The 27,683-nt window shown below is 38.5% G+C and overlaps 2 protein-coding genes across 5 annotated transcripts in view; one reads left to right on the plus strand and one right to left on the minus strand.

Annotated features, from left to right (window-relative positions):
* HDLBP (high density lipoprotein binding protein) overlaps nucleotides 1-4,530 on the minus strand; it is a 40,592-nt gene extending 36,062 nt beyond the window's left edge. Inside the window, exon 1 of the mRNA XM_026109323.2 lies at nucleotides 4,378-4,530. The gene's annotated coding sequence lies outside the window, so the exon portion shown is untranslated. The remainder of the gene's footprint in view (nucleotides 1-4,377) is intronic.
* Nucleotides 4,531-4,543: 13 nt separating this feature from the next.
* SEPTIN2 (septin 2) lies at nucleotides 4,544-27,452 on the plus strand. Of its 4 annotated transcripts, XM_064517110.1 has the most exons (14): nucleotides 4,555-4,657; nucleotides 6,201-6,309; nucleotides 7,223-7,256; nucleotides 8,618-8,738; nucleotides 12,012-12,098; nucleotides 12,944-13,067; nucleotides 14,635-14,769; nucleotides 15,091-15,208; nucleotides 17,408-17,509; nucleotides 17,826-17,971; nucleotides 19,264-19,347; nucleotides 21,982-22,039; nucleotides 23,891-24,003; nucleotides 24,418-27,452. In XM_064517110.1, exons 3-13 carry the CDS (start codon nucleotides 7,248-7,250, stop codon nucleotides 23,993-23,995), a joined length of 1,089 nt encoding a protein of 362 aa, XP_064373180.1. In that variant the 5' UTR covers nucleotides 4,555-4,657; nucleotides 6,201-6,309; nucleotides 7,223-7,247; the 3' UTR covers nucleotides 23,996-24,003; nucleotides 24,418-27,452. The 4 variants fall into 4 exon arrangements, with proteins under 4 accessions (XP_025965135.1, XP_064373180.1, XP_064373181.1 ...); XM_026109350.2 differs by lacking the exon at nucleotides 6,201-6,309 and having other exon boundaries at nucleotides 4,544-4,657; XM_064517111.1 differs by lacking the exons at nucleotides 4,555-4,657; nucleotides 6,201-6,309 and adding an exon at nucleotides 5,723-5,896.
* Nucleotides 27,453-27,683: the final 231 nt, after the last annotated feature.

Raw genomic sequence — 27,683 nt, forward strand, 5'->3', positions numbered from 1 at the left:
CCACCCCATCACCTTTGCAGAAGCAGCATATTTAACCTTCCTAAAACACAAGACAAAATAAAATTACAGTATGCTTAGATAAAGCCAACACATTTTTTGACTCAGCTGAACTCAAGAAGTTACCATTATAAGGCATGAATGTATCTAAGCTATTTACACTTCTAATATATCTACTAACAGTTTTCAAAATATTATTAGACAACCTCAAAACTTCACAGATCTACCAGATGCAAGATTCAGCAAAATTGTACCAGTAGTGAAAGACAAGGAGGTCCACCAGCAAGTTCAAAGGAAAGTATCCTGATTACATTACAGCTGCTAGAAAGGATGCTGGTATTTCTGTGAGACTGCTGGGAAAACACCAGAGCCTACGTAGTTGGAAACACTATTAAAAAAAAAAAATCACCTAAATGAAGGAAAACAGAACCACTTCAACTTGAACAGAGACAGGTTTCTTATGAAATAAAAGAAATCCAGCACACTCAGCACAGCCTGACTACTTTTCCTTGTTAGAATTAAATCCTTAAACCCAGAAATCTTCCAGCAACCCAAGGTCTTTTATACACATAAAACATTCTAAATAAAGAAGCCTTTTTTTTTTTTGGCTAGAACTTTTCCTCCTTATTTATTGATACATCTTTCTTCAGCCCTCCATAACGTGAGACTCTTTCACTGAAGTCACATCATGGGAGCTATGGGATGTTAGCTCATAGAAGGAAGATGGGGAAAAAGGTCACTAGAATTGTGAAGCACACAGGAGTTTTCCATTTAAAATGGTAATGTAACTCATGAGACTCAAACAGCAGATTTTTAGGACATAAACAGTCCTTCTTTTAAAGCTAAAGGACAGCTAAATAAAGCCACAAGCTGAATTCTCTCAGGTATAAGCCCACAACCAGGATAAGCCTGTAACCCAAAATTCTTCTTCTAAAACTAGGAATTTCTGAAGTGAAAAAGGCACTTGAAACAAGCCCTAGAACAGAAAACAGGATGCTAGCCTCTTGCATGGGCTACCAGCCTAGTATGAGCCCCCCAGGTGATGAGACCAGCTCTGAAGGTCTCTTCAGCTCCTCTGTAATTCCCTCTCAACGGGTCCCATCCAACCAGGACCCTCCCTTCCACTCCAGATGGAGTCTCACAGCCCATAATAAATAGCACAGCCTCCCAGTAACATGGAATAGCTTCTAGATCCGCAGCTGGGTTTTACTCTCCTATCTCTTCTTTATCGATTTTGGTATTTTAGTATGAATAACACCTACTTAATTCTTGCACAGACCATGTTGCAAAAGTTTTATAGGCTCTGGGACTCTTCGTAATGCACTCCTTGACAAGTTAGACTTGTTATATCCTGGGCAAACATGCCTTCCTCAGCCCACTTTAAAAACCCCTGTCGCAACCACTTCGGTGGCGCATGCCCTTGTCAGGATTATAACAGCATTTCCACAAGGGTAATGCTCCAGAGAGTACGCCATTATTGTGTTTTATCCACAGGCTGCTAAAAGGCTTGCATTTCTTGTTATGGTGTCTTACCAGACCGCACCTGGGTGCCTAGTCCTGCTAAGAACGAGACTGATGCTCTGTAGTTTCTCTCTTTCTGGCTGCTAGGAAAGTGCGAAGGCAGTTTTCTAGACCTTGTCCTTACTGCTTGCCAGTTTCTAAACCCGCAAGGACACTTGCCAGAGTCTTGCTATTTCCCTTCAAGGTTCACTTTATAAGCTTTTCACAGCATACTCTTGAATACTAAACAAGGCTGAACCACTGTTGAACCACATTTTTAACAGAAAGAAACAATGTTTTCATATAAACCTGATATTCTACAGAAATTGTTGGTTCGAATAGTCAGATACCCTCCCAGCCACGATGACCGAACTTTTTTGGCCACACACTCACATTCAGTTTGAACACGAAGAAACTGTGGCCTGGTCTCAGTGCCACCATTTGCTATTCTAACCATTTTGACTGGTAGTACCTGGGTGAATTCCCAAAATACTCACAGTAGTACAACCCTCAGTGCATTCGTACCAGCTTAGCATGCTTCTGTACGCAAAGCAAAATGCCCATATTGGGAATGGCGGTATCAATTCAAACATTTTAACTGATAAAAAAACATTACAATCTACATTGAAAGGACGTGAACCAAACCTGCTGGCGCATCTGAGACAGCTCTCCACATTGATACCTGAGATGGCTACAAAATTCAAAGTTACAGATCTCTCTTCTACTGGACCATACTGTCTTCATTAGCAGCTTAATGTGAATTGAAAGAAAGACTAGCTAATTGACTAAGAGCAACTGCTGTTATTCAATTAAAAATAAGTTACTATGGTTATCATGTTGCTGGTATAAACTCATTCCAATCCAGGATCACAAGGAACTCTCTTCCCTTTCCTCTCACCTCCTCCTTGATCATCCTAGTCTAGAAAAAGGAAGACCAATGAAAAAGTGGGAACATAAAAACCTTAATAAAAGGTAGAGTCATAAAGTCTTCACCATTTCCAGTATGACCGAGGGAGGGGAGGGAAAGAGGACAAGAAATCAGCTTAACTTGCAACAAAGAACTAGACAGGAGCGTGCATGTTGCACTAGCCAGAGTGAAACTCTGGAACAATTTATACAGGATAAATACAAAGCACTCTTCCTCAACTGCTTCTTAGAAACCATTTAGAAAAGCTCCTTCAGAGAACAATCTAGGCCTACTAAATTCTGCCGCAATGGCAAAGCGCACACTAGAAAATCACAATGCCCCTTCCAGCCCTAGCTTGTAGGCCTCCGGATACCATTACCTCCATGTCTAGAGCTTTTCCTGTGTCTCTCATTCTGATCTGTGAAAAACTATACAATAGTGGGCTTTAGGGAAGGAAAAGGATTGAGAATGTGAGTAACCCTGCCTACGATTTGGGCCGTCTTGCATTAAATTCTTTGTACAAACAGGAAGATTGTTGTTTCTAACAGCTTAAATCTAAACAAAGGTCTGCAGATATGGAGCTTTGACAGACATACAGCTACAGATTATGTTACTGCTTCCTTTCCTGCCCTGCCTCTGATGTATATTCCTGTACCAGAGGCAGGGATATCCAATTCACCTGTGAATCTATACCTGGACCATCAGTGTTCAGTCCAGGTTGGAAAAAACCAAACCAAACCAAAAAAAAAACCCACACACAAACAAAAAAAAGCCCCCCAAAACAAGAAGAGGAAGGTGTTACACTGTTAAAATGTCTTCTGGCTGACAAAAAACAGTCAGCATAACTCAGAGCAAAGGTATGGGAAATGGAGACTAATGCATCGGGCAGCAGCTTCCCATACCTTACTAAACAGAAAATATGCAATAAAGCAATATAGCGCATACCAATGTACAAATTTTTCTCTCTCTTTACACAGCATTATAGAAAAAGAAGTGATTCTCAAACTCCTTCGGACAGTGAATGTTTTTAATCTTCACTTCCCAGGCAGAGAGCTGTGGATCTGCATTCAACTCCTAGATTTTGAACTAGAGGTATGAATTCAAGGTCCTCGCTCGTCTTATCAGCTAAGAGCAAACCACTGCTGCTATTACTCAGGCTGCCAGAACAACCTGTCCTCTTGCTCCTTGCCTTTCGGCTCTTGCCAGCCGGGGATCCCTCCTGCTGCCATTTGGGAAGGCCAGCACGGGGAGAGCTGTTTGTCACGGGCCAAATTACTTCATCTGCAGCCAAGCCTGGCCCAGGCATCACCAACTCCTTGCGCTTAACCCTGCTCAGCGCAGCTCGATTGCTGGATCACCCTGCTCTATAAATAACCCGCAATAAAATTATATTGTGGGGCTCGGCCAAGGAGCGATCCAGCAAAGAGGCAGCATTTCCCCGCTGCCACACGGCAACGCTCGGCTCTGCCCGGAGGGCCAAGGGCGGAAACCCTGCTCCAGCGCAGCCCCTCGCCGGGAACACCCTCCGCTTGCCCGGCGGGGAGGGCGGCGGGCGGCGAGGGGAAGCGGGCCATGACTCATGCCTTTTCCCTTGCCCCGGCTACCACCGGGGCGCTGCCCGCCGCCGCCGCCGCCACCGCAGGGCGGGGAGCCTCTCCCGGCGGCGGGGGAGCCCCTCCGCGCCCCTCCGCCCCGCCGTCTCGATGGTAAGGGCAGCAGGGGGCCGCCTCGGCGGCACGTGGCCCACCCCGCGCCAATCGCAAGGGCCGCGACCATAGAGCGAAACGGGGCGCCCGCTAGACATTCCGCCCTCGGAGCCCGTCTCTCTGCTGCCGCCATCTTGTCGGAGGAAGCGGAGCCCACCCGGCCGCAGAGCCGGGCCCCGCTGCCCCGTCCCTCTTACCTGAGGCGCCCCCCACCCCCCGCCGCCCCCCCGCGCGGCTTCCGCCGCCGGGCGCCGGGCACGGTTTTACCTCTAGTAGGCCCGCAGCGAAGCCTATGCTGGGTACGAGGCCGAGGGGCCGGCCGCCATCTTGGTAAAGAAGAGGGATTTGCGTGACCTACCAACATAAGGGTGGTCCCTCCCCCACGTACCCTTGGCCGGGCAGGTTGCTATGGGAATGGGGCGGGCGCATGCGCGCGGGCGGTGGCGCCGCGCCTCCCGGCCCCGCCCGGAGGGGCCGGGCGGCGCGCGCGCGCGGGAGCGGCGGTTGGGCGGTTGGCTGGTTGGCTGCGTGCGGCGCGGAGCGGCAGGTAGCCGAGGGGCGCGGCGCGGCCACGGGCCGTGATTCCCCTCCAGAGGGGCGGGAAGGGGCTCGCCGGGGGGCTCCTGGCCTCTCCGCGGGCAGCTGCCGTGGGCGCCCCGCGGGGATGTGCCGGGCGGGGAAGGGCCGGGGCGGGGGTGGCCGGGAGGCGCCACGGGGCGAGGCTGGCGAGGAGGAAGCGGGGCTGGGGGCCCCAGGGCGGCGGGCGCTCCCAGGGTGCGGCACGGAGAGGTAGTGGGAGCCGGTCGCTGTGAGGCGCCGAGCTGCTTTGGTTTCGCTGTCGAGAGGCCGAGTGACATCCTGTCTTTCTACACGGAGCCCAGAGCCTTTCTTTGCGCGCACAGGTCGCGTATGAGCACAAACTGCCCCAAACCTCCCGCGAGGGCTTTCAGAGATGCAGTTTCCTGTTTCTAGAGGGGGTGTTAAGTAAGCGGGAGTTAAGGCAGCAGCTCCAAGCGTCGTCTACGCGCAGCGCTCTGGAGGATGCTTTCTCACCAAGCGCCAGCTGGGTCGTTTAAACCAGAGGCTAAGGAACGTGACTGACCTACTCCAGAGGAAAATCTGGACTGCTCGGAGACCGCACTGCTGCGTGCGTGGGAGAGTTCAGCCACTGGCCTTAGGGGAATTCAGTGTGAAAGATCCTCTGTGAGAGATTTCTGCGCTAGGTGCACACATCCAACCGTGATGTCACCCATCCGGCTGCTTAAATGCCTCTCCTTCATTGCCCAGTAGCTGTGAGAAAGTTTCCTCCGCTCTTAGGAGCGGTTGGCTGGAAGGCCTGTGAATTAGAGGAATGTTCTTGTGTGTCCGAGCAGGCTCTAGCTTTGTTTAGCGTTGGAAAGCTCTCTTGGAGGGTGGTTAAGCAGAGCTCCATGACGTCACTCGGCAGGAAGCGCGCTCGGAAGGAAGAGTTGTTATCAGAGCAATAGTGCATGAAGATAAAAGTCTCACGAGTAACATCGCCAGCAGCTGAGTGCTTCGTCGCTCATAGACTGATTTGTTGGTGGAAATATAGGCGTTGCAGATACCGGGTTTTACTTTTAGAAAGAAATTTCAGCTAAAAAATGTGTTGCCTGGTTTTTTTATTCTGTCTATGAATGTAAAAAGGAAGATAGATTTTTGCCAGCACGTTCAGCTTGACGTGGAATTACACCAAATTGCTTCAATGCAATGCTCTGTTCCTCCCAAACTAAATGCTCTTTGCAAAAGCCATCTTGAAGGCCAGCTGGTAAGTGTCAGATGGACAGGAGGCCAACTTTTATATGCCAGGCGGAAGGCAAAGTTGGTTTGAAACTGGTGATAATTTTTGGCAGTTATGACATTTGCTTCTGGAAACTGCTGTATATGTAGCAGGAAGCACTATCACCGGAGATTTATTAAGACACACCATTTTAACTCACCGTGATTAGTTCTCCAACTTAGCAGCTACTAAATTTTTCGTGAATGAGGAAGAAGTTAGATTTGAGGACGCATTTGAGGGGATTAAGATGACGACTTTGTGAACGTAACCTGTAAAATTTTTCCCTCTTCAGGAGGGGAGAGAGTTGCAAGAGCCAAGAGTGCTTGGAAGATGGAAAGGGTCAGATGATGATAATTTTAAATCTGGAGAATGAAAGTGGGAGTCAGCTAGATAGATAAAAGGCAGGTATAGTATGTGGGCTTTGTAAGTGGGAACAAATACCTGTTTGGTAAAAGAGGTCAGGCGGGGGAGGGAGGCTGGAAAGGGGACTTGGGACATCCATCTGCCAAAAATACAGCATTTGCTGACATGTTTATATTGTAACAGCAAATTATACCATTTCTTGAACTCATCTAAATTAGGCAATAGAAGTCCTCTTGTGTTGGCAGATCTCTGCTCTTTAAGAGCTTTTCTTCACGGAGATGTCAGACAAGAGTTGTTTGGTTTTTTTCTGCTTTGTATTTCAAAGTGATACTGCTGTGTCTGAAAAACTTCTCTGGGAAACAAAAGTTTAAATGGATAACAGGATTTGCAAGCATCCAGATCAAAGAGGAGGAGAAGATGTTTCATTTTGAAGCTATCAGCTCTTTACAGCACGCTCCAGGGTGAAAGGAAATGTGGAGGGGGAGGAGCTTTAAGAAGAAAAAATCTGCATGCTTTGTTTTTTATAAGCTTTTATAAAAAGTGTTTTCCTGTAAATAGTAAGATGTCTTTGCACTGGTTTGATTAGTTTGCATTTGGTTTGATTAGTTTCTAAGAGGAGCGAAAACTTATTTTTTCAGGCTTCAAAATTGCTTGTCATATAATTAGTGTCTTTAGCACTTTCCATTCATATTGCTTTAATTTGCTGTCCTTTGATGTTGATAGGAATAAAATTCTTGGTGGTTGCTGAAAATCCTGCTCCTCCTTAATACTGAAGATTCAGCTACTGGTGTTCTGTGAGAAATTATTTGCACCGTTTCAAAATCTGGATGTCCAAAATAAATTCAAGGGTCCTCCTCCTTTAATTTTCTGCACAGTAGTGGAGATTATACTTACATTTGTTGCTTCCTCCCCCATATGATCTGTAATACACTGAAAAACATTTTGTTTCAGATTTGTTCCTGACCTTCCATTAAAAATGTCCAAGGTAAGAATGACATTTCCCTATTCAAATGTAACAATGTAAAACTGATACATTGTTTTTAAGTATCTGTCTTCAAGCAGAGAATGTGTAATTGTTACATGGTGTTTGATGGCGATGTGTATTCTAAAGTTTGGGGTGCCTAAATAAGAGAATTCACTTTCAGAAACCACAGTATTGAATGACTCAATAGCGTAAAACATATGTGCAAGTACTTTCCTATATGTAGTATAAACATCTTTGGTGAACTAATAATACTCCTGACATTTGCTATTTTGGTAAGGGAGTGGCACAGAAGCTCCCTGGCTGTTACATTTTTGCATTGAAACTTCCATTCTGCTACTGTTTTGAATAGGAATAATTTAAGGAAAAAAATGTTCTTAGATTTAATTTCTTGTCTGCATCCTTATTCCTTTACTAAATAGAGTCAACTGATCTGTTGAGCAAAATCCTTTTAAAAAGTGTGGCAGCTTAATTACTTAATACCATTACTGACATGGTATATGGTATTCCAGCAATTCTTGGTTCCATGCATTTGGTATAATAGGTAAAACTTCCATGTTAGCTTATTGGCAGTGGAATGAACGACAGAAGGTTCTTGAGTAATGTGTTTGAATAGGCAAGCTAATAGGTCTAAAGATTTCTCTGCAGTATTTATAGGATTGGGTATCTGAAACCCTGTATTATATTTTTTTTTTCCTTTTTAAGAGAGATCTCTAATCATGACTCCCAGCAGATGTCTACCAGTTCATGAGCAGATTTAGTGTTTTTATTTGGATGTGCTAAAAAGAGATTAGAAATAGCTCCTTTTTTACTTGTATACCTCAGCCCTATCCACAAGCTTTTTTTAATTTTAATTGTGTACGAAAAGACTATTTTAAAAGTGTGTGATTAACAACTGCACTTCATACTTTAACTAAATAAATGCGTGTTTTGTTTTGTTTTTGCTTAAAGTGTTCTTGGCTGGATAGTTGAATAAACAAAACTTTTTTTTAAACTAGGTGCATGCAGCTGATCTATTCTTTATTGTGAAACTGCTTAATAATGTGAATAGCCTTGTAGTGTTCTCTCTGTGTGTCACAGAGTTTCAAACCATATGATTTAAAGTGGTAAATGATGGAGAAGTAATCCCATATCCCATCATTTCCTGATAAATGGAAACAGCTTTATTTGCTGTTTCTTTAAAAGTTCTAGTGAGAACAGTAAAGAGCCAAAGGGGGACTTCAGGGTGCGAAAAGATCCACAAAATTTCTGATTTTTCCCACACCTTTCTTTGATTGTAGTTTATAATATTTCAAATAACTGAGGAAAGCAGTAATGCAAACAAGTATGTCTTGTGTCTTTATTTTATTTTATTTTATTTTTAGCAACAGCCTGCTCAGTTTACCAATCCAGAAACCCCTGGCTATGTTGGATTTGCAAACCTTCCCAATCAGGTTCATCGGAAGTCTGTGAAAAAGGGGTTCGAATTCACTCTTATGGTAGTCGGTAAGGAAACGTTTTACAGTTTTCCTCAAAATTAGTATTTGCTTACAGATAATTTGGAATTAAAGTGAATATTACTTATACAGTTCCAAGGCTTCAGATAGTATCCAAAATCTCTTCTGTACTGCAGCATTTAACTTTCTTTTACAGTGTATTAAGTCCCCACATTACAAACCATGCTTGAATACATTAATAAGTGAAGGAAGTGAAGCAAAGAAATTTTATTTTGCACTCCAGTGATCATTGCTTCCTCCTTTTCTGCCTTATAGTGTTCATGTACTCCATTTAAAATTTAGCTTAAAACTTTTCTGAGTTTTAATACAACCTTTTTTGCTTGCTTGTTTTGGTTAAGAGAATAGTGTTAAGAAGACTATTCTGTTTAAACTGTTCATTATATTTATGTAGTTCAAAAGAATCTGATTTCTGGTTTCTCTACCCCTTCTTTCCTCCTCTAAATATTCTTGTGAATAGGAAGAATGGGAACTGGATTAGTTGGTTTTGATATGAGCTTTTACTTTTTAAATTAATATTGGTTATCTGTTAGCAATTATAATTTAAATTGGAATTCTATTAGGCATTTCATTGAGAATCTGTGTGGATATGAGGAATGGAAAGAGCAATCAAGTATGTTTGCAGAAATACTTGATTTTCTTAGAGTTCCGCATTATTTTTGCGAATCAAATAGACTCCCAAATCAGTAGTAACTGTAACTTGGGCATGTTCTATGTCTTGCCTGGTAATGCTGCTGGGAGCCGTAACTTATGAATTTTGATGAATGAACTCTGTAATTCTCACCTTTATAATAGGCTTTTATACCCTAATAGAATGATTTGAATACAGTAAGATTCTTTCTTACTGTCATCATAAGTAAACTCCTTTTGTCAGTTATATTTGCCCAAGAGATATGACTGGAAATGGGCAGGAGAGGTGGGAAGATGCATGATAGTAGATGTTTAAGTTCTTAATTTTTCTGGATTACAATAATTATGGAAAGAGTCTGTCCTCAAACCTGTCATTAATTTTGCTAAACAGCAGCCACAGCATTGCTCGTATCCTGTTTCTTACAGTTCAGCGCTAGATAGAGCTGGCCCCTATTTTGGTCTTACCAGAATTTTATGATAGCTGTTTACTGTTACCTTGGGTGAGGGGGAGGAAGGAAGAGGGAATGGGGACATGGAAATTAAATTCAGTTATACTGCTTGCTAAATGTGTCTTTTCATTGCTCAGAATCATTTTATTTTAGCTTCGTTGGATTTGCTTAGCATAACATCTTAGTGGATACCTTATAAAATCTAAGGGTAAAGTAACACTTTAAGTACATGTTTCAAATTATAGTATCTACTTTAACTCTTTGGAGTTTACTGCTTTGTGATCCTACAAATCTGGACAGTTCTGAAAAACAAAGATGTGTTTTATCAGTTGTAGCTAAACTTAATTTCCAGAGGTCTTTGAGATTGATTGCAAATAATGCCATGTAAAACAGCTCTGGCCACAAGCTGTGTAAAATTAGACCAAACAGTTGTCTCTTCTTTCTTGTAAACTAGAAGATGAAGAAAAATAATGTGGTATCAGAGTGAGGGAAAGACTGTCAAATTTAACTCTGAGACATGGTGGGGTTAACTTTATGGTAGTTTTCTGCCAGTATTCTAAGGGATAAATGAAAACTACAGTGGAAGAACTTGGGAAAAAGTTCCCAAAACTGTACTGAAAATTTGGAGCCATATTTTAAGATACACTAAGAGAGGGAGGCAGTAGATTAAGATAAAATAAACTATGCTTTAAAACATTGATTATTTCAACAGTTTGGAATGTGAATTCTTTCTGTTGACATACGCGTAGGGGCTTAAGTCTTTTCTCTTGTGGGCGATATTGTAATATCTGCATTGAACTGTACTTCTTTATTATGGTGACACATTTCTTAATTTCCCTGCAGGGAAATATTTCTTTAAAAACTATCTATACTGACAGAGTCTCAACCAGTGAGTCTTCCTTTTCTCATTGTTTTTCTTTTGCTATGAGTTGTCATGGTTTGTGAAAATATGAACTAGGGTTTGTAATACTCTAGCTGCTTGGCTGTGTTGTTCCAGAGAAATCCCAGCCACTTGTATTTATCAACAATTTCATATTTGTTCTCGTTATTGAGCTATGATTCCATCTAAACAGTTAGTTATTTTACCTGAGATTCAATAAACTGTGGCCAATTGTTAGAATAACTGCTCTTTTCATTAATCCTTGACGGAGACAGCGAAAACTGATTTGTTTTAGATGTAATATTTAGCCAGACTGAAAGTATGGAATGTGCCACTGGTTAGAATCAAACTTTTTCTGGTTTTGCTGAAATGGTGCCACGTGACTGTTGAGTTAGTCTGACCGCACGTCTCTTCCATTGGTGAAGGCCGTACTGCTAAAAACTGATCTTAAAAACAGCAGATACTAGTCAAATCTTTATTTAAAAATAATTCCATATCTTTTTTTTCTTTTGGTCAGATATTTTTGTCAGATTGGGCTGTTGCAGAACACACTTTGTTGCTTAGAGGGACTTGCTGGTCTTTTTTACACTGTGGACATTTATTCTGATTGATATCTTGGTCTTTAGCTAATTAGTTGCTTTTTGGGCTTTTCTGGTGGCTCAATAGCCCTAGAACAGAAACATATTTATGATACACTTTGGTAATGCTCAATTTCATCAGTGAAAAAATTGCTCTGTGTGTATACTTGGTGGTAGTGTCGTATTCCTCTTCCCTCAGGTACTAGTATCCCATATTAGCACAAAAAAGCAGGCAAAAATCACACTTTATGATGGCTGGCTGTGCAAAAGTTCAGCAATGCCTTTTTCACTGATCAAACTGATTATATAACCTAGACATGAGCTAGCTTCTCATTGTATGTGATCTTTATTTTCTAGAGTGATAGCAGGAAAGCATGTTTTAAAAAAATCAGGAGACATGGGATAGGAAGCTTTAAATCTAACTCTAAATTGATCACAAGTCCACTTGACTAGCAGATTTAATTACAAATCCTCAGTGAAAGCTGTGATGCTATAAACCTGAGATGTGTGAGTTGTTATCCAACCTTTTTGTGCGAACTTTTGCTTCTAATACAAAATTGCTTCTGATACATTGCTTCTAAATACAAAATTACAAGCTTTAGACCAAAATTGAAAGATTTATTTACATTTAATGTGAGGGGGAAAAAATATGGTCAGATGATACAGTTTGGATACAGTTGAGATTTATTATGTAAATATATTGAGTTTGTTTTCATATTGAATCACAGGTGAATCTGGATTGGGAAAATCTACATTAATAAACAGCCTGTTCTTGACAGATCTCTACCCAGAAAGGATAATCCCAGGAGCAGCTGGTAAATACACTTTTTTTCTAGTTTCTCAGTTCTTACTGAAAATTTTTGGAGTTCAGTGTTTTTACCTTTGGATTTTAGTAACAGCCAGTTGTCATTTCTAGCAATAAGAATTTCTATTGCATTTTCTGATACTTGAACTGTCAGATAATGTTGTTTCTCTGAGTACCAGGGATGAATATCAGGTAGTTGTCACTCAGTCCTTTGTGGTCAAGAATCATATCGGTACCTAAAAGTCTATCCATTCTTTTGCTTTAAAAATGTCATATATATAAACATTGTTTATGCTTGTTTGGACTTGCAGCTTGATTGGTTATTTTGTGAATGTTTGTCTTCATCTCTTTTTCTTCCCCTGCCCCTTCTCCCTGTTTATTCTGTTAACTGAAGTATACAATAATCTGACAAAAGAAAACATTGGAAGAAAATAGAGGATGATGCTACTTTTTTTTTTTTCCTCTTTGCTACTTGTTGAAAGACTTATTTTAATAATTTATTGTATTAGCTGACAATTACTTATTCCATTCAACATTATGGAAAAAAATCCCTTACATACAATTTAGTACTGTTCCCCAGATTACTGATTACCTACAGTTTTTCTTAGTCTTTTTGCCTCAGTTTCTGTATTAGATTTTTAAAAAAAGTATGAAATTGCAAATAATTATCAAACCAGATCTTTCAAAAGAACTTGGTTGCTGTGTCTTGCTGTGATGTTATCAAGCCTTAGCAGATTATCTGTGGAATAATGCTCGTTACACAATTGCAGTTGCCAGTTAATGTTTTTAATTTTATCTCAAAGTGATCTACTCTTATACATTCTAATCTGAAAGATCATGTTTGTTGTCTTTTAGAAAAGATTGAACGTACTGTGCAGATTGAAGCCTCAACGGTTGAAATAGAAGAGAGGGGGGTAAAACTACGTTTGACAGTTGTAGATACGCCAGGATATGGTGATGCTATCAATTGTCGAGATTGGTATGTACACAGAGCATATATCGATCTATGTATGAAGACAGTCATTCATTTTGTATCTGTCTTGAGGGGAAAAATAAGTAATTGAAATTATAGTAATAATGATATGCAACTCAAAGTAGGTAGCCCAGGTGGCAACAGTAGCTCTTTTGGTTCTCCTTTTCAGAGGAAGAGTGAATGCTGCAGTGATTATACCGTTAAGTCATTATCTTTGTGTGTGTGTGTGTGTGTGTGTGTGTGTGTGTGTTAGGTTATGTGATGAATCTGAGATGTTTTTTCAGAGAGATGGGCATGTTATATTATTTTGAGGAAGCTTGATTTTTAGGTATGTTTACTGCTTCCAATTTAAAAATGTTTTAAATTGTTGTGGGTTTATTCAGATATGTTAGTCATCAGTAACTTCCAAACAATTGGAATAAATGTTGTGATTTGATATTTTGCTTTTTTTTTTTTTTTTTCCTTAGTTAACCTTCTGAATTTTGGAAGGGTTTTAAGTGAACTGTGTCACTGACATTTCTTTTATAGTCAGAAAACAGTGGAACCATTGAGGACACAACAACTTCAACAAAACTCTGAGAAAGTAGTTCATCTAGTCTTTGGTGCGCATAAAAATCCACCTTTAGATCTTGTCCACATTCATTTGAGAGTTCTTATCTTCGGGTTTGGGGTTTTGACAAGTTTCTATTATAATAATTATGATATATAATCCTGAGATCAGTGGTGTTCAGCCGTAGTCTTGGCTGCCCTTCAGCCTGCCTTCTCTCAAAATTGTTGCTGCTCCATCTCACCATTCTCACTGCAGTCTCCTGCTGCACCCCACCATATCTTCCCCCTGCCATTCTGCCATCAGGAAAGCTTTGTTTCGGATCTGTCCTTCATTTCTAATGTTGGTGCACCTCCCTTAATTGGGAATCAGAAGGCATGTCTCATTTATTTATGCCAACATCTGGGTATCTACTTTTTTTCTTTTCTAATTCTTCCATCCAGTAATAAACTGGTATTCTAGTTTATGTAGCATGTGGTATTTATCCTTGGCAAATATACAGTAGAAGGCATGTAGCTTTCTCCCAAACTGAACAGACTTTGTGTCTAAGGTAGAGCGGTTCAGACAGATGCAACTCAGAGCAATAATGATGCAAGATTCTGGCGTTTCTGCAGTTCTGTTGCAGCTGTTGGCGGGGTTTGCTGTTGCATCATCCACAGTAATTTGGTATTTTAAATCAATTTGGAACAAGAAGTTTAGATTAGCTTGAGCATGTATAATTAATTCTGAAATTCTAATCAAAAGAAAAATACTAGGCCAAGAGAAATTTGCTTTAGAAGTTAAAAATATATTTTTTTTTATTGTGCACAGTATATTTATAGTGACAGTTGTTTGTTTGTGTTTAATTAACATGCTAAGATATGTGCTCTTTAATTTACTGATGTAAAACTATTAATCTTCTCCATCAACAGGTTGGTTCATCAACAGGATGTTTGATGTTTTAATATTACCTTTGAAAGATGACTAAAATTGTCGAGCATTTGGGAATGAACGTGACTTCCTGAATCCATATGCTTTTTTTTACAGTTTTAAGACCATAATCTCCTATATTGATGAGCAGTTTGAGCGATATCTGCATGATGAGAGTGGTTTGAACAGAAGGCATATCATAGATAACCGAGTTCACTGCTGCTTCTATTTCATTTCACCATTTGGTCACGGGTAGGTATTTCTCTGTGATTTTATTTTTGAAGTGATTTTACTTCGGGGGCTTGGTTTTGTGCCCATTGACTTAAATTTTCAGAATCAGGTTGCTGTTAGTTAAGTATTAGCACTGCTGGAGTTACTGTGTTCTTTCTCTCTGCATGAGGAGAGTATGCGAGGCTCTGCATGTCATCTAATATAGATACAAATAGCTGGAATTAATACTTTGTAATCCAGGGAGTGTTTTCCTTTTGAGATATTGTTCATGTTGATGTGAAAATAAATTGGTCATTTAGATTTAAAATAAATTAAACTTTTTTTTTCATAATTTAATTTTAGTCTTAAACCTTTGGATGTTGAGTTTATGAAGGCCATACACAACAAAGTTAATATTGTACCAGTGATTGCAAAAGCTGATACACTTTCTCTGAAAGAGCGAGAGAGGCTAAAGAAAAGGGTAAGTTTTTCTAGCTTGCAGAAGAATGTTGGACTTTGGTTATAGTAGTGTGGTCACTGAAGAGACAGGCATTTTCATTCAATTTCACTCCATCCTAGCCAAGAAAAATGTAATCTTATGTGCACAGGGTAATGTTATTTAAAATCATGGAGAAAACATATACAGTTTGATATCTTGCAATTTCTTTTATTATGTGTTTAACTGAGAAATTGTCCTTTAAGTGTTACCTGTAAAATGGCAGGTTGACTATGTCTAAGATTACATTGTAAATGGATTTTTAAACTTTTAGAATATTTAAATGCATTTGCTGATGGTAATTGCTCCCTTACCAGTTTGATCTGTCCCAAAGCAGCAACAGTATCATTTGCATGTATTTTTTGCCCAGTCAGAATTCTGAGGTTTGAAAAATAGGATTTTCAGAGATTTTTTTTTTTTTTGATCTTTTTGTATGTTCCTCTCTTTGCTGACACATTCCAATCCTTTCTTCCATAGCCCAGCCCCCTTAACAGTTTGTCTTGCAGGACTTGATGTTGTATTTGGAGGTGAGAGGCAAAATTTAGAAAAACGCCTTAGAATTAATTTACCAGAGGACTCAGCTGACCCAGTCTTATCTATTACATTTAAAACTTTATTTATTATTTTTTCAGTTATTTGGAAAATCCCTATAGTTTTCTTTTTTTTTTTCTTTTTTTTTTTTTTTTTTTTTTGCAAGTTGGGTAAGTTAGGTATACTTCACTTTGAAATAGTTGTTTTGCTAGAATTCTGCAGAAATAGGAAATTTTTTTAAGAGCTAAACTTAGATTTCTGGCAACTGGATTTCTGCTGCAGATACCACTCCTAAACTAGCAGTCAAGAATACAGGGAAAAAGCATTAGTGGTATTTGCAGCTCTGTTTTTTAAAATCCTCCCCCTTCCCCCCCCCCCCCAATAATAATTTGGGAGCAAGAGCAGGAGTTTTATACTTTTCAAAGCACTTACGACTTCCGTGTCAATGCTTTCTCATTTTAAAAAATTGCAAAGGATTAAAAAAGCAGTAGAGCTTAGTTTCTTTGTGTGTAATCCACACAGGATAGTGTTTTTTGAATTCTTGATTGATTGCAGGGAAGGCCCTTTCCTTGGAACGCTACTGTGACAGGCACACTTAAGCAGTTTTAAAATGGTTAAACTTTTTTTTTGGGGGGGGGGGGGGTCTCTCTATTGGTTGCCTGCTGTATGCTGGTTTCAAAACTGTTCCCATTTAAAGTCGGTTCATGCATGATTCTTTCTTGCCTATCCTGCCGCTACATTACATTAAAAAGTAAAAATAATTACCCAGCAATATTAGGAACAGCTTAAATTGGAGGAAAGAGGATGCTCATCAGCTAAATTAAACAGTTTTTCTCTCTTAATTTGCAACTTGAATGAGGATTAAACTGTGTGTTCTCAATTTGAACTAAGATGTGAATGAGCTGAGGTAAACAGAAAGCAAAATATATTTGCATATTTTAAAAAATGAAATAAAATAAAACCGCTTGAAGTTGGGGACTTCTACACTAGAAATAAATTTGCAGTCCGCATGGTAAACAGTCTTGGTACCACAAAGTTAAAACTTCTGCGACTGTTTTTTGACTTTTTAAAAATCTCTATTCATGCTCGGAAGAGGAACTTGGTTTTCTTCTCAAGTAAAATTGAAGTATAATAGTATTCCCTGAGCAAGGGAGACAGTGCTTCAGTTTAGACAGTTGCAGCTAGTGTGAAACAGGAACAACTGGGAAGGAAGAAGTGTTGTATTGTTTTATAGCTTTGTTTAAAATTAAACTTCACAGCTAGTGGTAGATGTAATTTTGGGTATAATAAAATATTAGAGACTGAACAATGTAATGGTCTATTGCAGATCTTGTTTCTACACAATAATCAGTGTTATTGAGTAGATATTCTCTTGAGGGACATAATGTTAACGTACAGCAATATGCAGTGTCGTCTGCCTGAAAGTCTGTGGAAAGCGATTGTTGAATATCATGATGGAATGTGGTGTTTAAAAACAGATTCTTTGCTAGTAATTTGGATCAATAAGATGAGTCCAAATTTCTCAAGAGATGGTTTGTGTATAACTGATTAACTAATTTTACCTTAAAACTTAAAAGTTCTGACTTTACACATATCACAGAATCACACAATTACAGATATATTATCTCCATTTCTTATACTTATAAATCTCAGATTCTGGATGAAATTGAAGAGCATGGCATCAAGATTTATCACCTGCCTGATGCTGAATCAGATGAGGATGAAGATTTTAAAGAGCAGACCAGACTCCTGAAGGTAAGACTGGCTTCATAGGCTGCATACATAGATGAGGCAAAAATAGTATACTCTTATCTTTTCATACTGCTCACATGGCTTTAAAACAAGTTACGTGCTGTGAGACCTTCAGACCACTGTAGCTCTATGGCTGGGCTTCGCTATCTAGAAGATGGTGATAACAATGATTATTTTTTTTCTGTAAAGTATTTTGACAGCTTCAAATTAGCATTACAAACTTATTACCATAATAAGCAATGCTGAGCAAAACAAGAGCTGTTGACGGAGTTCTTTTTGTTCTAGTTTATTCCTAGTAATTTTTGAATTTTGCTTTCAGACCAGTATTCCATTTTGTGTGGTGGGGTCCAATCAACTGATTGAAGCCAAAGGTAAAAAAGTTAGAGGTCGACTCTACCCATGGGGTGTAGTTGAAGTGGAGAATCCAGAACATAATGACTTCCTGAAGCTGAGGACCATGCTAATGTAAGTTAGAAAATTTCAATTAGATATTAGGAAAAAAAAATTTCACTGTGAAGGTGAAATTGGTCCCCAGGGCCTGGAGAGGTTGTGGAATCTCCATGTGTGGAGATGTTCAGAATTCATCTGGAGAAGGCCCTGGGCAACCCGATCTAGTTGGCCCTGGCCTGAGCAGGGATTGGACCAGATATGTTCTAGAGGTCCTTTCCAATCTGAATTATTCAGTGATTCTGTGAAAATAATCATCTCTCTCATCAATTTTTTGAACACAGTGTAGTACAACTATTTAGAGGCTCAAGAACATAACACAGATTGAGTTATACCTGCTGCTTAAAATGTCTGTATCTATATATCTGCAAAGGACTCTTACACACCCTCACCCACCCACCCACCTCACTTTCTTGCTTAGCTTCCCCTGACAACCCCCAGCCCATTCCACACACATTATGCTTTTCTACTTAGCTTCCCTGTCCAGGGCTGCTTCATCAAAAGTTTCACCCAGAGGGATAGCTTATATCTCAGGGTCTGAGGTGGTGTCTCTGTGTGCCTTTTATTGCACCAATTTAACTTAAGTTAGCTTTTAAATTAGCACATTAAACAGGTGCAGACACTGAGCACGCTTATTTTTTGTTTCATCATGTTTTTTGTCAAACTGCAAATCTTTTTCCTGTTCAATTTAACTATATAATGAATATTTACACATAAATTAAAGTCGTCTGGGTTACGTCAGTGCAGTTTCATCAGCTAGATATAATAGGATGTCTGTGTTTAAAAATATTACTGTACATGTGGCTCAAGTTCTCGGAATGGACTTATCAAAATGTTATTCAGCTCTGCCATGCATATGTATGCTCTTCTTTCATAGCAGAGCATGTAAAATTATTGGAAATCTTTAAAAGTTTTGGAAGCGGGGTTCTTGATAAGTACGGTATATAAGCTGATGTGTTAGATATGTGCCATGAAGCCATTTAGTTTTGATGCCATTTGGACAGACTATTTTGATCAGGAGTTGCTTGAGAGTGGGAAGGTGCCTTTCAGATATTCCCTGCAGTGTTCTTTGTGTACTAGTGCACCCACTGCTGGTCCCTAGAGCTTGAACAGTAATAGGATTCAATGCTGCTGGCTGTGACTTGCTAAACGAAGGAGAAATAAACATTTTTAGAAATCATGTAGACGATAGTTTTATAAAATTGTATTTTGGATCAGTTGACCCAATACAGTGTGGAATGTGAGAGCTTCTTGAACAATCTGAGGCAACACATGTGCGTGCTATATTTAAATTATTTTTCTTCCTCCAGCACCCATATGCAAGATCTTCAGGAGGTGACCCAAGATCTGCACTATGAGAACTTCCGCTCTGAGAGGCTCAAACGGGGCGGCAGGTTGTCATCTCGTGGTTATGTGCTATTTCTTCCTCCTTTGAACTTAGGTTTTTGGTTTTTCTCTGTCTCCCTCTATTTCTCTCTGACCTTTTCATTGCTAGGAATTGATAAATCATAGATAACTCTGTAGTTCCAGCCAACACCAAGGTCAGCTGATCAGCTTGCACTTAGGAGTTGAGTATAAGAAAAACTAGTATGCAAATCTGAAGAAACAGTTGTGAAATTAGAAGAGTATAGCTAGCTCTCTGCTTTGCTTAGGGCTTTGACACAGTTGGATTGGAATGTTTAAAGTAAATAAGCAGAGCAGATGTGTATGTTAAATGGCTTCTAAAAATATCTGCAAGTTAAAAATCAGTCCCAGTACGTTAAAAAATTTCTTTCCAGACCTGTCTGGACTGTGTCTTTAAAAAGAGAAACTTATGTCCTACTGCAGTGCTTTATTCAACGTGGTGTAAATAACTAATTTTCTTTGGAGAGTAGTCATAGTATAATGCCTTTCAACACTATTTTGAGCTGTGGTGGGTAGGGCAATCTATCCCGGTAAGAGAGGCAGGCTGAGCCCCCCCCCCCCCCCCCCCCCCCCATTTTTAACTAAAATAACAGGGTTTGTAAAGTTGAGTTTAGTTCTTGCTGAAAACCGGGTGTTCCGTGGTTTAGTTTTTTAAGTTGCTTCTCTTATTTCAACCACTAGAGGGTTTCATAATTGCACACTTCAATGGGTTTGATATACTTTGTAAAGCTTTTTTCAGCCTGACACTTCCCTTGTTGACAGAAGTTTTATCTCGTGCCTAGTCCGTTTTCAGGAGAAAGTTTGTCTCTGCCTGTATCATTGGCCTACAAGTTCAGTTTTCCCTTCAGGCAAGAGAACATACTTTTCTTCCCTGTTTTTTCAATCTTCTCTTCTTAAGTTCAAGTTACAAAAAAGATCTTTGCCAAGTTACACTGTCTGTTATTCAACAGGTGTGTATGAAGGCCTTAGATATAATGTCACCTAATGCTCTCCAGAGTTAAAATAATGCTTACCAGTTTTAGAGAACTTAAAACAGCCTCACTCAAGGACCTGGGACAGTAAACTGCTAAGTTGGGGTATCTTTGTGAAACTGAAACATGTTTTTGAATCTGGTTTAGTTAAATAGGATGTGTGTCTTTGTCTTCACATTTCTGAGGTGGAGTTAGGATGCAGTTATGTTTATTGTAAGTGAGGATAGTGTGTGCAGAAATTGTTTCAAATTTGCACCTATCCCACTGGTAGTCCTTAGTGCTTGTTGATTGTATTCACTAGTGTTCCTAGAGGCTTTCAGGCACAGAGGGGTTTTTTTTGACAATCTGTCTCTCTGTTAACCTTTTAGCAAACATCCATTCATTTGGTTTGCACTTTTGATAGCACTTTTATGGTTAGATTTATTAGTAGATTTCTTTTTCACTGCAACATGGGATAGGAGAAATGTAGCAGCAGAGTGGTAGAGAATATAGTACCTCTAAATGCTTCGAAGTTCAGTTTCTCAATTTGAAACTTGGATGTCCCACTTGAGCAATAGTTTGCTTAGATATTGGTTGACAGCATTTGCTTAATTTTAACAGGCATAATCAATGTTTGTACTATAATTGTGTCTGTTACACAAAACAAATCTTTTGGAATTACTAAAATATACTAGAAAAATGATCAACCTTCAACCTCTAAGTGGAGAAGAAGCAGGTAAAAGGCTCCTCCAGTTAGAAGATATGTACAGTGATTATGTTGCTTTTGCAGGCTTCCTTATAAGTGACTTGTACATGTGTGTGCATGCATAGTAGCAAGTTTTCTCAAAAGATAAATGTACTCATTTATTTAAGGATTTGCATTTTATTTGAGTACAATACTGTACTGAACAAAGCATTAGAGACTTCCTATCTTTTTGTCTTTAGCTGTTTATATAACTTGTCTTACTCTTAAAGGTTTTCATAAGTAATGTGTGTTTTTTAGATCCTTCATAGCAAACATGATTTATAAAGTCAGAGGTGAGATAGAACTGCATCAAAGGAAGGTTCTGCCTGGGGGTAGCTGTACTTCCAGATTCACAGTTTCTTAAAGCACTAAGTATTTGATGTGTTGCTTCCATATTTTTGCTAGTATCTTGTCCAGCATTATCCTGAACTTGCATTTTGATTTAGTTCTACTGATTTATTGCACCAATGAAAACCAAAAATTGAGTTAAGTGTTTATAGTATTTCTGAATTTGATACACCTGTGTGGTACTCCAGTTACAATCAGTTAAGGTAATGTTATGCTCAAGTAAACTGCTATACTTGAATACTGTTCAGAAATAATTTTCATTCATACCTATATAGGAAGATCTGGCATGTTCTGAACTCATAGAAGCCTTTTTGAATCTTATACTTGTTCTGGGCTTAAATTGCTGGAGGAGTAAGGGGTAAATTGATGTTTCACTTGGAAAGAAAAAAAAATTTAATATAAAAAATCTATTAAATCTATGTGGGGAAAGTGCTTCAATAAGTTCTCTGTGTATTGTCAAATGTTCACAAATAAGGTGAACATCTATTCTGAGAGCCTTTTTTTTTTTTGTCAAAGCATTCAATAGAAATGAAAGATCCAGAGTGTATGCGTGTTGCTAAACAATATTTGTCTTATCTTAGGAAAATAGAAGATGAAGAAGTAAACAAAGACCAGATTCTACTTGAAAAAGAAGCTGAAGTAAGATGGCAAAACTCTGTACTCATGTGGTTAGGGGAATTTTATTCTTTTACTGTTTTGGGCCAAGTGATTTACATAATCTTGTTAATTTTTAAAGGGAAAGACAGCAGAATTTTCTGATATAAAGTTATTCAAGCTGGGATAACAAAACAGAATGCAAAGAAGTGTAGAAGAGTCTCAAAATATTCATTTACTGGAACAAATGGAATCTGATTCCATATAGTGGAATCCAGCATGTCATCAATGAATTTAATGCATGTTGCAGGGGGAGGGAGAGCTACCCTCGTACCGGAGAAAAGGCTCTGGAGTTAGTAATTGCAGATCAGGAAAAGTCAGTTTAGCTGTATAGCAAAGAAGGAAACAATGTTAAGAGTTGAGAATAATGAAGAAAGTGGAAATTCTCATTCTGCTACTGTGATAACTCCATAATGTGTAGCTCAAACACCATTTTCATGGCCACCTAGCTCAAAAAAGGTATAGCTGAGACCTAGGAAAAGTACAATGAAAAGTGAAGAGTGGGCAGAAAGGCTGAACTGGAGATCTGAAGCTACTTCTGTATGAGATTAGGCTAATATTCTTTTTGGGAAGTAGACAACAGAAGGCAAGGTTATAATAAGGAGCTTATATAATCATGCATGGCAAGATGAATAGGAAACTACAAAATAAGAAGGTCACATCTAACAAGGTTAATAGGTGGCAGATTTCAAGCAGAAAAGGTATTTTCAACACAGTCTGTAAGTTGTAGAGTTCATTGGCATGGATTTTTTTGCATACCGAAAGTACAGATGAGCTCAAAAAGGCTGAGACATGTTCTCAGAGAAAGTAAAACTCGCCTTTTTTCGCTAAACACAAAAATAAAATTTTTTTGATTTAGAAAGTTCCAAAGACTTAGATTTCTAGAAATTGAGAGAGTATGCACACAATTGTGTGTGCATCTGGATCTTGTGCTTTTCCATACGTCTGCTAGGAGCCAGTGTTGGAAAGAAGGCTGAGTTAGATGGACCTTTTGGTCTGTCCTAGCACAAGAAGACCCTCAAGCCTCCAGCTGCGGTCTTACTGGCTATCAAAGTCCAAAAAATAACCAGAAAAAAAATGAAAAGGGTCATAATTCCAAGGAACATGTAGAAAGACATTGTAAACATCTCACAGCTTTAACTTTTTGTTGCTGCGAAGGCAACTAAAACCATTTCAGTAGTGAAGTTGACTTCCCATCTGTCAGGCAGTTTGGTACTGTAAAAGAATTTCTAAGTGTTGTACATGTAACATGGCTGAATTAATCTCAGTAGCTGAGTTACATGATTGCCCTTTATGTAAAGATTTCAGTACTCTAAAATTTAGCTTGTAGGAATTCAAACATTTTTAATAATGCATGTGTCTCCTTGGATGGTTTGCCTGTAATACTTGCTTCCACATAGTCATCACTAATAAGGGAGTTGAGAAATAATCCTGACAGTTTTTTTCCGACAGATACAGGTATAGTTGGAAGGACATAAATGCAGTCCACAACCTGCTTTTCTTCTGACTAGCCTTAGTAACGATGTTTGTTCAGCACTTCAACACCGTAAGTCTTACGTATTTAACTTCAGGGAAAGCAAAGTCTTCCATTTAGGGATGCTTAAAAAACATGGTCCTAAATTACAGTAATAAAGCCTGTTTGTTTCAGTCAGTAAATTTCTAACCTCTTAATGGATGAAGCAATAGGAAAAACCACCATAACCTGAGATTACTGCCCGTCAGATAAACCTAATGCAAATGTGTGTGCCTTCTTTAATATAAATAATTAATAGTGTGGTGGCAGTGAAGAATCATACTCTGAGGCAAGATAAGGATTCTCCTATGCTACCTTTCCAGCTTCGTCGCATGCAGGAGATGATTGCGAGAATGCAGGCACAGATGCAAATGCAGATGCAGAGTGGAGAAGGAGACAGCAGTACAGTTCCTGGACACCATGTATAAAGTCTTTGGTAAGATGTTCAAACAGCTGCCTAAAGGGTTTTTCTTTTAGTAATTCATTATTGTTATCGGTTTTCTGAAATTTTGGAAAAACTTTTACAAGACCAGTCTGCATATATTTCAGCCCTCTTGTTAATTTTTAATGTGTAACTAGTGTTTGTGAAGTGAAATGGATTGAAGTGTATCTAAATATTTGTGTGGGTTGAAATATATATACATTCAATTTTTCCATAAAGTCTATCCAATGTGTGTTGGTAAGAATTATAGAAGGAGTTTTTAAAATTGTGTAAACAGGTGATTCTTAGACTCATGATGAAGTCATTGTTTCACTGTGACTCTTTATATATACAAGTTTTCAGTTTTCTAAATGTATGAGTAAGAAGATAGTTGATTTTTAAATAGTATTTTTCTGTCTCCTTTTGCAGATTACTTTATACCCTGTTAAACTAAACATTCTGGAGTTGAATTATGATGGTGTTATACCAGAAAGGATGCCTTTTGCTCAACATGTGACTTGGAGTTTACTTTAGAGTTTAACGTGGAAATGCATTGTGGTAACTTTTGTGATATGTATTTTATAACATGTAGTCAGTCAGTATTTTATGTATTATACACATATGACTTTGGTTCTGTTTAGTAATTCTTATATTGAGCTTATTTTCAATTTCCCATTGTATTAGGGGTACAGAGTAGACACTGAAACTTTTCTAGCCTGACTTTGCATTAGTTGATTTTTACTTTTTTTTTTATATGGCTTATTAGCCCCCTGCTTTTAACTTCTTATTACATTAGAAATAAACAGCTGTCAGTGATGGCTTGTTCAATGTTTTAATAGTTACCTGATTAGGGATCCTGCAATGCTAATCTTAATTTTGTGTTTTTTGTAGTGTTTACAAATTTGTGTCTGTGAGATACTCAGCCCTTTTTCGTTCATGTTCAGTGCAGCAGGTGATTTCCTTGCCCTCTGCAATTATCTGATTAAAATTCAGGCATGCCTTGTGTCTTACTGAGAAGAGGAAATGCCTCTTTAAGGGGCACACTGTATTCTATATGACAGGCATTATTTCCTTCAGATTTAACCTTGAGGGAGGTATCATTCTTATTGCTTGCCTATGATCTTTTACTCTATTGCAAATAATTTTTAAGAGTTTCTTGTAGGTTAGCATAAATCAATACTGTTATTTTCTGGCATCACTGTAGCAAAAAAAAAAAGAAAAAATTAGAATAGTGCTGATATTGGTAAATGAAGTAAACCCCAAAGAGCAGTTTTCTATTGCATAGGTGTTTCCCATATTCAAAAGCACAAGAAGTTATATAATTCTTACTGAATTTTCATACTATTTTTAGGGCATTGCTAACAGTTAATTATACTATAAAATACCTACTAGCACACTTCTTTTAAAGTGATCTGTGCCTGATAGGATCAATGCAAACTGTATTTTAAGGTCCTGCTCCAAGATGGAGTTAGCAGTATTACTTTTGAAGCGACTCTGATATGTTACATGCTTTTTTAGGCCAAGGTCACTTTCCTTAATGCTAATGCTAAGGGAGACTTTTTTTGACCTTGGCTAGACTTTTTCCACATAGAATGGCTTGTATTGTAGCTGCGGCACATAATAACAGCTATAGTATACAGGTACATATGCAGTAGCTGCTAAGGTAATACATAAGGTAATACTAAAGTAATGCACCGTGCTTGGCTTTTCTACTGCTTCTGATAAAGCCAGCAATCAGATTTCCTAACGTGATCTGTTATAAAACGTTGTTATCTGAACAGCTTATAAATAAATAGAATTACAATCTTTTTCTCTTTGAGCTCAGGTACAGTAGTGACTTTTATAAAAAATAAATAAATAATTTTTTAACATGCCTTTGAAAAAAGGATTAGGACTTCTACAGTTAATGTGTATTTTCAGTGGTACTTAAATGGCTAGATTAAATATCAACTTGCTTAGTAACTGAAATTTTTATCTTCCCAAAACTACTGTTTATGAATTATTTTATATTTGAATCTTTTTAAAAATATGAAGTAAAATCCTCTATCATAGGCTTTGCTAGGAAGCTCCGGTGCTCTTCTCAAAAGCAGTTATTCTCCAAGTTTTGCACATTACTCATTCAGTCTTCCCTCACCATGACAGAAGTGAAAACAAGAACCTTTTTATATTTTTAGATACATAGAAGTATTAAGTCCTGTTTTGCCAAATAAGTACATATTAAATGTATTTAGAAATGCATGTTTTTTTCCATATTTTTGTTTTGCCTTTCCTAAACAACCTGTAGAAGAAAAAAAAAAAGCATTGCAATATTATCATAAAATAACATTCCACAGCACCTTACTTCTTTCTAAATCTTTTGACGTATTTTGTGAATCATTTGTCATAAATTTACCAAAAGAACTTACTATAAACTTAAATCATTAAGTATTTTGGAAAGCCCCATACTGTTCTTCAGTTGCAACAACTCTGTTTTTGTTTTGGCACCGAATCATTTGTGTACTTTTAAGCTATTTGTCTGATATCTGTTAAGTATTTTGGATATAGCATGCTCCTGGTGCTGTCCACTTCGCCAAGGAGAAAAACTCCATGACATTTCTGGCTTTATATACGAGGTTAGTACAGTATTGTAAGCTGCCATAGTACTATGAACCAGTACTTGAAGAAGAACTGTGAAATCTAAAATGTATGCAAAGGGGGACTAGCTGCACATGTAACCCTCTGTGTATGTTCGTTTGAGAGTCTCCTCCTGTTTTTTCTACTTATGCTAACATGGGAACAAAAGCAGATTGTCCATGCGTTTAGTGCTGTATTATAGTTTGGTCACTACCTGTGGAATTGTTTTAAGCAATGTCTTATACTTTGAAATAGTATGTATCTATTAAAATATTTCCTGATGATGAAGTATTATGGCTGATTCTTATGCAAATAATTTTTGATTTACAAATTCTAGTAGGAGAAATATTTTCATATGTTTTTCCTTGGAAAAAACAAGTTTATGGCACTTGCCGTTTTAACCGAAATACTCAGGATGGCCAATTGCTTCTCCTTTCCAAGTCTTTGAGGCAGTCATTCATAGCGTGCCTGACATCTCTGAAGATCTCTTTTTTCCCCCTTCACTTTTCTTTTGATGCTCTTGCAATGCTAATTGTTTCATTCAGTGGTTTCATGGCCAGATACCAAAAATGAGACCACCTTTCTCAGATCCTGTTTCAGATAAAACTCAGTTACTGGTAGGAGAAAGACTTGGAGCCAAAAGGTGGATGTTGTATGGTGGCTTGCTGAACTGGCACTTCTTCTGTTACAGCATTGTTACAGTTTCTATTTTAGGAGTCAGAATGCTTTTAAATTGGTAGAGCTTTATATTTGGTAGCTAAAATGACTTGTTCTAGATACAAAAAATTATACTGTTATTATTTCTTATGTACTGCCATGAGCCAAGACTATAATAAAAGTGCTAACGTACACTTTTTTTTTCCTGTATGATTCCTTGTCGTAATCCACTTTAGCAATATTGGTTAGTTTGTGATGATACATTCTGAATGTAAAGGAGGAATTTAGATTTGAGTGAAAGGGAAATGCATTGGTGAAACTGCATAAAATACAGCTATTAAATATTGCATGCTTCAAGGTTATTGGTACAGTGTATTTCACTGTGGGTATTCCCAGAGCTCCTAAAGTTCTACCTATGGGATACT

Source organism: Dromaius novaehollandiae, chromosome 9, assembly GCF_036370855.1.
Source record: "Dromaius novaehollandiae isolate bDroNov1 chromosome 9, bDroNov1.hap1, whole genome shotgun sequence".
NCBI lineage: Eukaryota > Metazoa > Chordata > Aves > Casuariiformes > Dromaiidae > Dromaius > Dromaius novaehollandiae.